Below are 12,151 nucleotides of genomic sequence, written 5' to 3' on the forward strand. Positions count from 1 at the left end.
TATATATATATCTTCCACTAAATAAAAACAAAATTATAGAACCAACCATCAAATCACTGAACAACATGGTACAAAATTTTACAAAATAATATTAGTATGATAAATTGGCTCTAACAAGCCTAATTATTGAGTCTCAATTCAATTGGTAAGACGAATCTGTAATCTAAAACAACGAGACTATGTAATAAATTAAGTATATCTATACAAGTATCAACATGTGATTTATTTTGAGATTGAAACTACGACAGAGGAATCAAGAAATTACGCATGAAGATGTCAAAGTGAATGTTCAACAAAGAGACTAAAGATAACGATTAATAGGGACATTATGAGAAATTGACAAGTAAATCAAGGAGGTCAAAAGGAAAAGGCTGTGCAAATAATTTGTCAAATGATTGAATTGGCATCGTACTGGGAAAATTATTTAGACCTTAAAAAGTCAACTGATCATTAAAAATATTTTGTCGTCTCTCTTTCTACACCAATTTTCTTTTTGTCAATGGTCTTCATGTTCAAATTTCTTTCGTGGAAACCAAGTGTTCGTTCGTTTATAGATTGAGCATTTGATCAACTAATTAGCAACATAGATATTAGTCACATATGATATATTATACGTATAATATATTATATATGATATAATATAAATGACAAAAAATATATATAATCTTAAGATAAATAAAAATTTATACGATATAATATATATTTTAATTATATAATATAATATATATTATTAATACAAATAGGTATAATTATTTAAATAAATGATAATGTGATCTATTAAATTTTAAAATATTAATTGGTGTTTGTAATTATATTTTTTAAAATAATATTGTGATTATTTGAATTTTTATTATTTTTTAAAAAATAAATAATATAATATAAAAAATTAAAATTTTAATATTTGATAAGATAATAACTCCGCCGTTACCAAAACATGGTACCTACTGATCTACTCAATGCTAGCCATTGACTAGACCAACTGGCTAGTGATAAACCATGCTTATCATTGTTGGGTTTAAAATTATCAGCAGGCCCAAACTTGGTTTTCAAACCCGAAAAACTCTTCTGCTAAACAAATGTTGGGCTGCTTCAGCGCAACATTCTGCCCTCACGACCTTAGGGATTTGTTTTAGTAGTGGATTGAAAGATTGAATAGTATGAGACTTTTCACTTATGTGAAAAAACGCTTGGATTAACCAGTTTGGGTCTAAATAGTAATAGATTACATCAAAATAAAATTTAACTTTTTGACTATAACAGTTATGAGATTAATCATTATAACTTGGAGGATTTACTTGTTCAATAAAATCGTGCAAGGTTCCTCTCGTCAATGAAAAAAGCATTCTGCTCTCACATGTGCCTAGTCCTCTTTACTTTGTCTTTCAAATTATCAAACATATTCAACCTATAAGTGTAAATCAGGAGTATAGTTGATCTGAATCAAATGTTAGATCAAGATTAGATCAAATTTATAATAGTTAGTACAATGTTTAGTTTAACTCATTCAACTCGTAAATAATATCACAAAAAAAAAAATAGTTATCGAAGAAGAAAATGATTCAATACGATAACACGATGAAACATCAATCTCAAATCAAATTTAAATTGAAATCCTTTTATTTCAAACCATGTTAAACAATAACACGTGTCCGCTCGAACTCATATCAATCAAACCCCATCCAAATTTTATTACAATTATTATTATTTTCAAAATGGGATTTAGAAAATTAATTGAAACATTAATTGAGAGAATATAATAATAATTTTTAATATTTATTTTATCTGTAATTCTAAATATTAAAAAAATTACAAAATTTAAAAAAAAAACCCCAAAAGGAGAGAACGAGTGAGGCAAGGCAAAGGAAGGGAAAGCGAAGGCTCTGTGTTGTGTGCGTCTCCAATCTCCTTCCATTTGCATCTTCCTGGCAGGCACAAACACACTCATACTTACATACAACAAAGAGAGACATCTAAATACTCCAAAGCCATCTTCATTTCTTCATAAAATTGATTTTAAATCTTCTGTACACAGTTACAATGCTTTAATTGACGAGTTTTTTTGATGTCTCTCCCCAATAAACGCACAATCAGCAACATCAATACCACCAATACTTATCACTCCTCCATGAAGAAGGCTAAGTCTCAGGCCGTCGCCTGCTCCGTCGACCCCGCCAAGAACGGTCTCCACCATGACTTTAATAATGCCAATAACCCAGAGAATGATGTCGTTTTCGACACATCTTCTATGTCCCTCGATGAGGATCTTAAAACCGACGAATCTCGTGCCCCTGCCGCCGCCAATTTGGGACGCAAGAAAGCCCAGCCGCCTCAGCCCGCGAAAAAGCTTGTTATCAAGCTTGTTAAAGGTACGGTTTTGATCATTGGGGAAGAATTTTATGCTTTTTGTTCACCGTTTTGATTAGGGTTTGTGTCGTTTTTAGGTTATAGTGAGGTTAAATGTTGGGTATCTGAGTGATTCTTTGTGGGAATTCTGCTTGCTAAGTTAATCAATTACCTTCGTAATTCGTTTGGATTGGTTAGATTAAGGTCTGAGTAGCGGTTTTGTGTGTTAACAAGTACATTTGTGGAAATTTAGCTTTGATCGATCGTGGAGTAGTTGAATTTTTTATGGGAATTTTAATAAATCAAGCGTAGAGACTTACTCATGATTCAAATTTTGGATCTGTCACTTGTTATTCGTTAGGAAACCTTTAACTTTTGGTTGAACAGCTGTATCTAATTGGTCTCATTTTCTTGAAATTTGTCTTCTTAGTTTTATTGGTCAGAAAGGAAAGAATGGGACCAAGCTAGGGTTTTTAGTATGTGATAGGAAATTGATCTAATTTTAGTAAATTATTTGGAAAAAAGAAATCTTAGGTTTGTGTTAATATGATTACCATCTGGGTGCTACATAAATGTGTTGGGGTGATGCGTAACCTTGCTTTCACATAACAAGCCTTTTTAAAATACATCACTTACGGGTGATTTCATTTGTTCAAGTTATTGCAAAATGTTTTGGTTTTTAGATAACTAAGGGGAGAAATCAGGTTTGTTACAGTATTCTTATGAGCTATTTCTGGGCTACTTGACAACCTTTTTTCCTGTTCTTTTGTAGAGTTTATTGATATTCCCATTTTACATGTCCTAAGTCTGTCATCCCATTAAGTTATTAATGAAGTTTGGACCTGTCCTAATTCTATATGATACAATAACAAGCTTTGTATATTTTCTTATACTTGCAGAGTAAAGACAAGTTCTTTTTGTCACATGTGTATCTACTTCTTGCTGTTTTACATGTCCAAAGTCTGTCATCCCATAAAGTAGTTTTTGTCTGTAGGATTGCTAATCTGATTCATACTGCATTCTGTGAATGTTTAACTGCGACCAGAAAGCCTTTTTGAAGTATATTAGTACTAGTACCAGCTGTTGCGAAATTTGGCATCTCAAAGTTTTGTTTTCTTTCTTTGAAGCTAAACCAACACTGCCCTCAAATTTTGAGGAGGATACATGGGCAAAGCTGAAGTCAGCTATAAAAGCTATATTCTTGAAGCAACCAGATTCCTGTGACTTAGAGAAGCTATATCAGGTATAAATTTATACAATTTTCTTTCTTTAGTTGTAAATCTGGAGCTTTTCTTTATATAATACTTGTTATCTGTGAGGTTTTTCAAAATTGACCATAATATTTTCCTTAGGCTGTCAATGATCTTTGCTTGCACAAGATGGGAGGAAATCTTTATCAACGGATTGAAAAGGAGTGTGAAGCACATATATCTGCAGCACTTCAATCATTGGTTGGTCAAAGCCCTGATTTGGTGGTTTTCTTATCACTTGTTGAGAGATGCTGGCAGGATCTTTGTGATCAGATGTTGATGATTCGTGGTATAGCATTGTATCTAGATAGAACATACGTGAAACAAACACCCAATGTGCGCTCGTTGTGGGACATGGGCTTGCAGCTTTTCCGGAAACATCTTTCTTCATATTCAGAAGTTGAGCATAAAACTGTCACTGGTCTTTTGAGAATGATTGAGAGAGAAAGGTAACTCTAAGAAGTCAAATTAAACAGGCTGGAAATTATTGGATTTCCTTGATGGTTGTTGACAATGAGTCGATATATCTGTTAGTTTAATATCATTTTCCATCTTCATCATCTTCTTCTTCTTTCTGTTAAATTTTTTTTTCAATGATTTGCATCTTGGCATTTCATTGTTTTATTAATTTATTTTTGGACTGGTTTCAGATTAGGTGAAGCTGTTGATAGAACTCTTCTTAATCATCTTTTGAAGATGTTTACTGCTCTAGGAATTTACACAGAAAGCTTTGAGAAGCCGTTTCTTGAGTGTACATCTGAATTTTATGCTGCAGAAGGCATGAAATACATGCAGCAATCAGATGTTCCAGATTACTTGAAGCATGTGGAGGTAGATTTGTTTTTCTTGTGGCTCTATCATAGGTGATGTTGCCACTGTAGTGTTGTAGTTTTCTTATTTAATTTTTTAATTGTTTTGGTTTATTACTTTGTTCTGGTCGACTGAGAATGTTTTTGTCTATATGATTATATGATATATGTTGATAAATGTAAGATTTGTGGGTTACTTGTTCTGACAGATAAGGTTGCATGAAGAGCACGAAAGATGTGTTCTTTACTTGGACGCCAGTACAAGAAAGCCACTTATAGCAACTGCAGAAAGACAACTTCTTGAGCGCCATATATCTGCAATTCTAGACAAGGTCTGGATTTGGTTTTTTTTTAAGTTCTCTGTCCCCCTCAATATTAATATGTTAGAATTCCTATTGGGTTTGAGTTATTATCGTTTCTTTGATCTATTCAGGGGTTCACAATGCTGATGGATGGGCATCGTACTGAGGACCTTCAAAGGATGTATGTGCTGATTTTGAGGGTTAATGCCCTTGAATCGTTAAGGCAGGCTCTTGCATCTTATATTCGAAGAACTGGGCATAGCATTGTTATGGATGAAGAGAAAGATAAAGATATGGTTTCCTCCCTTTTAGAGTTTAAGACTTCCCTTGACACAATATGGGAAGAAAGCTTTTCCAAAAATGAAGCATTTTGCAATACCATTAAGGATGCTTTCGAGCATCTAATTAATTTGCGTCAGGTCAGCATGCCTTACTCTTGTTAATTTTCCTTACCTTGAATGCAGTGGTATAATATATTTAGGAAAAAAAGCACAACATGCCTTTATGTGTTTGTTAAATGAATGATTTGCATGGTATGGAAATAACTATTAATCGTGGTGAAGATAGTAGAGTGGCATTTGGGGAGACTGTTATTTATTATTGTCAATATTTGAGATGATGTTAATACATCAAAACTGGTACTATGTCTGAGTCAATATATTGTTTTCTAATTCTATTATCCTCCCTGTTCCCTTTCTCTCTTTTTAAGATAAGGTCTGTTAAGAAAGATTTTATAGTTCTGGTGGTCAAATAAAGAGTGTAGGGCTTGTAGTTTTAATTTTGTATTTACCTCCTTGCTCAGAAGTTACATGCATACCTCCATTAGTTGGCATCACTGACTACTTTTGAGTTTGCAAATTAATTGTATAGGAGCTTCCAAGCCTTCCTACTGAAGGCAGTGTTTTTAATCCCTACATTCTTAGGGTCACTTGGCATACTAATGATCATTGTTACCTGAAGGGGCTGTTTGGTTTCAATCAATAAAGATTACTTTGGTAATCTATCTTTTATTACTTATAGTAATTTGTTTGGTTTGTTAATAATAAAATATTACAGTAATATTCTATTATTAATAGTGATATAACGGGTAATATAGGTGATAATCTGATTATCATCTTCATCTTAGGTATTAAAAGATTACTAAGGTAATATTGATTTTATTATAATTATATTCTTATTTATTAATTTTTATGGCAAAAATAACCTCATTTTCAATTAATATAATAAGTAATATAAAATGTATTTTAAAATAATTATATTTATGGGTATTTAAGTAAATTAATTTACCAGTATTATTTTATTACTTATAACCAAATATAATAATTATTTGTATCTACTCATTTTTATCAAATTTTATCAAACATAGTAATCATTTATACTCAGTAATTTTTCTAAATAATCTATCTTCAAGGTAATCTTTCAATTTTGGTAATAAAACATTACTCAAACCAAACGCCTCTTAAATGCTCTGAATGTTGATGTGTCATGCTGTGGCAAGTATGCTGATGCAAAATCATATTCTTGTGGCCTCCATCTAGGGTTGATCTTGGGCCCTAGTTCATATTGTTTGCTAGTCCTGGGCAGCATTTGGGTTGTTCTACAGCCATCACCACTGATTTGTATATCATATCTCAACTTTTTAAGCCTAAAAGTTTGCTTTATTTAATAGAACCGACCTGCTGAGTTGATTGCAAAGTTTCTGGATGAGAAGCTTCGTGCTGGGAACAAGGGTACTTCTGAAGAGGAATTGGAGGGTACTCTTGATAAAGTTTTGGTTTTATTCAGGTTTATCCAGGTAAATGTTGTGTCCTTCATTGAAGGCATTGAATTTATTGTCACATTAGACCAAAGTTTAATGTCTTCTGGTACTTCTTTTGTGTTGTCATTACTTTTTTGTTTTGTAATCACCTTTACTAACGGATGTCTTTTCTTTTTTCAAATAAACATAGGGTAAGGATGTGTTTGAGGCATTCTATAAGAAGGATCTTGCAAAAAGGTTACTGTTGGGAAAGAGTGCTTCTATAGATGCTGAGAAATCTATGATTTCTAAGGTTAATTTCCTTTTCTTAGTAGATGGTTTTGACTTATTATTTAGCTATCATTTTACAAATATGTATTTCTAATGCAGCTAAAGACCGAATGTGGTAGTCAGTTTACGAACAAACTTGAAGGAATGTTCAAGGTCTGCATGTTTCCTCCTTATAATATTCTGCTTCGGGAGATGTGATTTACCTTTGTGCCATTTTTAACTCTAATAGTGTGTTCACATTGCTGAATGACTGATCCTTTATGACTAAAATCTGTTTGACTATAATTAAAAGATTAGATCCTTCACCATATGAAGGCAAGATGATTATGTAGATAACAGTGACATGACCTTGAAATCCCTGAAAATTCTATATGATTAGCTCTTTGAAGATGCAGATATGCTCATATTTAATGCCAAGATCAATATTCCACTATTACTGTGACATGCTTGTCTTATGTGCATACTTGTTTGACATATGAATTATCCTTTTCATTTTCAATTAAGGGATGCAATTGAGCTCTTGATTTACATGGCCAACAGCCACTGTATTCTCAGCTCTCGAAGATTGTACGGTTCGGTGGGGGCTCTAGCTTCAAACTTGGGTTTGCTAAGAAAGCTTGGGGAATTTTTGGATTATAAAAAAAAAGATTCAGTTTCTTAGATGGCCACTTAAAATAAAGCTCTTGTTTTTATCTCTTACATGCATAATTTGTTTGGTAGTGTAATTTTATGGCTGCGTAACTCAGCTTTTACAATGACTTAATATTCATTTTTGTAATTCTTTTTCCCACCACTTTTTCACAGGATATTGAATTATCAAAGGAGATAAATGAATCCTTCAAACAGTCATCCCAGGCAAGGACAAAACTCCCATCGGGGATTGAGATGAGTGTTCATGTCTTAACAACAGGGTAAGTTGAGATCTTGGATCCTATCTTAGCATAATTCTGGCTAGTGTAATTATGATTTTACCACTTAATGATTCTGAGGTATCTAATGTCTGTCTGGTTGGCTTGCATGCAGGTACTGGCCCACATATCCGCCCATGGATGTTAGACTACCTCATGAATTGAATGTTTATCAGGTTTGGTAAAAATTGCCGATGGTTCTTTCCGGTTACAGGTACTTGGCATATGTGGTGCACAGTGTGACATTTTTCTCTCTTTTTGCACAGGACATTTTTAAAGAGTTCTACTTAAGCAAGTACAGTGGAAGGCGCTTAATGTGGCAAAATTCATTAGGCCACTGTGTGTTGAAGGCAGAGTTTCCAAAAGGTAAAAAGGAGCTGGCGGTTTCCCTATTCCAGGTTGGTATTGTATGCTCGGTTGCATTTTGAATTTAGTTGCTTTAACTCTATTGCTTTAATTGACATGAATTATGTTGCTAATTTTAATATTGCCTGTGTCACGCTCTTATGATTTCAGACAGTAGTTTTGATGCTTTTTAATGATGCCCAAAAGCTTAGCTTTCAAGATATTAAGGATGCCACTGGCATAGAGGACAAGGAATTAAGAAGAACGCTACAGTCCCTTGCATGTGGTAAAGTTCGCGTCCTGCAAAAGGTAAACTGTTACTTGTGTTTGCTTGCGAGCTCAATTGTGTATACTGATAAAATTGGTCTATGTTTGATTTTCTTCTTATCCTCATTTCTATATTCTGCAGTTGCCAAAAGGGAGGGATGTGGAGGATGATGATTCATTTGTCTTCAATGAAGGATTTACTGCCCCTCTTTATCGTATTAAGGTATGCTCATCTGTTTAATTATGTAACTTATACGACAATGGCAATCTCAAACTTTCCCCAAGCCTAACAAGAACAAACACACACTTTCTTTGAAATGCAGGTAAATGCAATCCAGATGAAGGAAACAGTGGAGGAGAATACAAGCACTACTGAGAGAGTATTTCAGGACCGACAATATCAGGTTCACCACTGCCTCTGTATCATATTCATAAAAAACAAATATTTAAACATTTTTTCATATGTTTAATGAAGTGATGAGCTAGCTAGATAATTTATTATTAATTGTTCAATTTTTTTTTCAGGTTGATGCTGCAATTGTTCGGATAATGAAGACAAGGAAAGTCTTAAGTCACACCCTTCTGATAACTGAGCTCTTCCAACAGGTAAACATCATTCCATATTACGTTAACTTCTCTATATGCATGGTGAAAGCCTTGCTGTGTAGGTTGCATTTTATGACATGCATTGTTATCTTCTCGATTGTTTCATTCCCATGATTGCTTAATCATATCGAAAAAACTTAATAGTGTTATGAAGGCACTATTTGATTGAGATAAGATGCATTGAAGAAACTGATGAGTTGGGGGTAAAATTTTGTGAAATTGTCTTGAACAGCTTAAATTTCCCATAAAGCCAGCTGATCTGAAGAAAAGGATTGAAAGCCTGATTGACAGGGAGTACCTGGAGCGTGACAAGAACAACCCACAGATATACAATTACTTGGCTTAATCCACCTAATCACATACACACATAAATCTAAAATCAAAATCTTTTCCTTGACAATGACATGGGAAATTTCTGTCCAAAATCCTTATGCGGCAACAAAATGTTACTTCCCTTTTGTCAAGAAGAGTACTACTGTACAGAAAGCTGTAGTCCTTTTTTCTTTTTTTATTATTTTTGCTGAATTAACATTGTAATTGTAAATCTTATTTGGCATTTGTCTTGATACACTCATTCTGGACTTGAGTTTGTTCAAATAAGTTGTTCTTTGCATCCTGTTTTCAATTTTTAAATCTTGATTAGGTTCTGTGAAGAAGAGTTTTAGAAGAAAGGGTAGGAACACGATACAATGAATATGCCAGTACTTTTCTTTACAATTTCACCCAGATTTGGAAGTGCAAGCAAGACTAAGATACAAACTCTCTTACATGATTATATGTTACTGTTGAATTCCATGTTCATATCTGGGACATTGTTACGTGTATTTAGTTTTACGTATCTAATTGAATATTTAAATGATATATCATCATGTGATTGAGTGTTATTTTATCTTTAATTTAAAATGATCAAAATATTATCAAAACACATTATGTCAAATTATATGAATACCCAATTAGATACTCAAAATTAGGTATATGAAATTTTATTGTTATACCTATTGTTAGTGCATGAATTTTGTATATAGGTTTATACCTATGGGTAATACTGTACATACCTATTTTGGGTACACAAATGTGTATGCACTTATTTATATCATTATGTGATTAAATATTATTTTATCTTAATTTTAAAATCATCTAATCATGTGATGATGCATATAAATTAGTATATATTTGTGTATCTAAAGTGGGTATATATAATTTTATTGTATATCTATTGATTGTGCATGAAGTTTGTATCCATCTTTATATCTTAAATCAAACTATTAAATTAGAGTTTCAATATAACATCGATCAAATCAAACTATAGAATTGACTTGAGTAAATTCAAATTACATCCTTCCTTTAATAGTGATAAGATTAATTGTAATTATGTGGCTGGTTAAGAAAGAGGATTAAGCTTGAATTTTAGTACCAAACAATGTTGTTTAAAGTATTTTCGTTCGATTATGTTGATAATTAAGAGGAAAATAAGAGGAGATTGGTATCAGGGCGATGCATCAACGATGATTGGCAAGTAAATTTGAATGTTTTTAATTTTGATTTTGATTTTTTTTTGGTTGATCTGGTCCAGGAAAACAGAGCTCATTCACTATGAAAATTATTCTGACAAAAGTTTCAAGAAAATTGAATCTTAGACCTAATTTATAAGTCAGCACTTGCTTATTAGTGAAATAACCCTTATCATAATTTCAAAATTCAATTCAAGATCAATTATATATTATATTTTTAATAAAATTATATGTACATATATTTAATTTTAATTTATTAGTTTTTTTTTTATGATTTGTTGGACTTAAGTTGACTTAAATTTAAATTTGTTTTAAGTTAAAAATTAAGTCGGTTTGTACACCAAATATGTTTAACATTAAAGAATATGTATTTAAGTTGTTCTTAGTAAATTTGTTCTAGAAGGATTTTTCCAAGTGTAAAATAAAAAAAGACCTAGTTTGAAAATGCATCTCACTATAAATGGAAACAAAAATTTTAATGAGCATGAATTTATTACTAAATAAAATGGGATTTTGTAGTTTGAAAATCTTTAAAAAAATATCTAGTTAACTATTCATAGTCAGTTACTTTATTAATGTAATTAATTAATTCCTAATATGGGAAAATAGACTTAAAAATTCATTAATATGCCATATCACTTTGTATGCTTAATTTGGTATGTAAATGGTGCCCAAAACCAAAAAATCGGTGATTATCATTTTCCCACCTAAAGTTTGGCCTAAAGACTTTTATCATCTCTTGAATGCATAAATCACATATTTCCACCCAACCTCACTCAATTTAAAAAAAAAAAACTAACGAAACAAGGGCAAATTAATAATTTCATCATCGAATATTTCGAAAAAAAAAAAATTGAAAAGAATAACTAACTCTTTGACAAATTTTGCTTTAATGTTTTAAACATGACATTGTAGCCATTTCATAGGTTCAGAAACTTGCAATTTAAATTATTGTAAATCTTTAGAAACCCTAATGTTCATGTGCTCAACATTGTTTTATCATGTCTAGCTTCTTGGCATTGGTCAAGATGTTCTCAGAGTCATTGACTTGGAGATTTCATCATGGTAGCACACTGAATTTGAAGATTTCATCAACTTGTCGTTTCTTCTCAAAGTTAATACGGCTCGTTAATTAGCAAAAAAAATCATAAATGGACTTGTTGGTGAAGATTTTATTGAAATTTTCAATGTCAATGTTGATGTATTCAAAAGTGTTGTTGGATTTAATCTCATTGGTGGAGTTGAAATCACTATTGTTTAACTTAATGAACTTACAGTTCAACTCAAATATAATATCAGTAAAACTCTAAAATTTTAAAATCTTGCATTTATATTCATAAAATCTTACTTATTTACTTTAAATATGAAAGTAATTGATAAGTATATAAATTACTAAATTTAAGCAAGTGTCAACTTATAACTCAGATCCCAAGTTTGATTCAGCTAGGTCATAAAATTTTTTTTTTTTAATGAATTCCCTAGTTTAAATGGCCATAGCATAACTTTCTTTGAATTAAAAAGAGAACTTAGTCTCATTGCACGAAAGCTGACTTTGAACTAATCCCAAACAAAGGCCAGCTCGAATTTAGCTCAAATCCATTACTAAATTGGAAGAAGAATCATCGGCAAACTAGTTTTCCAATGCAGCGATGCCGGCATAGAGAGAGAGAGAGAGTTCGAACTGAGCCGAACATGGATTTGAGCTCAAATCGACCCCTATGTTTAAGGCAACCAAATAATACATGAAAGTGTCATGCAAAGTCTCAAAAACCAACAAAGCA

The 12,151-nt window shown here is 32.0% G+C and overlaps 1 protein-coding gene across 1 annotated transcript; it reads left to right on the forward strand.

Moving 5' to 3' along the window:
- Nucleotides 1–1,831: 1,831 nt before the first annotated feature.
- LOC123193134 (cullin-4-like) lies at nt 1,832–9,472 on the forward strand. Its single transcript, XM_044605918.1, has 17 exons — nt 1,832–2,366; nt 3,471–3,586; nt 3,696–4,042; nt 4,244–4,424; nt 4,612–4,734; nt 4,836–5,123; nt 6,374–6,499; nt 6,654–6,755; nt 6,833–6,886; nt 7,538–7,644; nt 7,757–7,817; nt 7,908–8,039; nt 8,158–8,295; nt 8,396–8,476; nt 8,577–8,657; nt 8,779–8,859; nt 9,092–9,472. Exons 1-17 carry the CDS (start codon nt 2,063–2,065, stop codon nt 9,203–9,205), a joined length of 2,436 nt encoding a protein of 811 aa, XP_044461853.1. The 5' UTR covers nt 1,832–2,062; the 3' UTR covers nt 9,206–9,472.
- The last annotated feature ends 2,679 nt before the right edge of the window (nt 9,473–12,151 follow it).

This window comes from Mangifera indica, chromosome 12 (assembly GCF_011075055.1).
Source record: "Mangifera indica cultivar Alphonso chromosome 12, CATAS_Mindica_2.1, whole genome shotgun sequence".
NCBI lineage: Eukaryota > Viridiplantae > Streptophyta > Magnoliopsida > Sapindales > Anacardiaceae > Mangifera > Mangifera indica.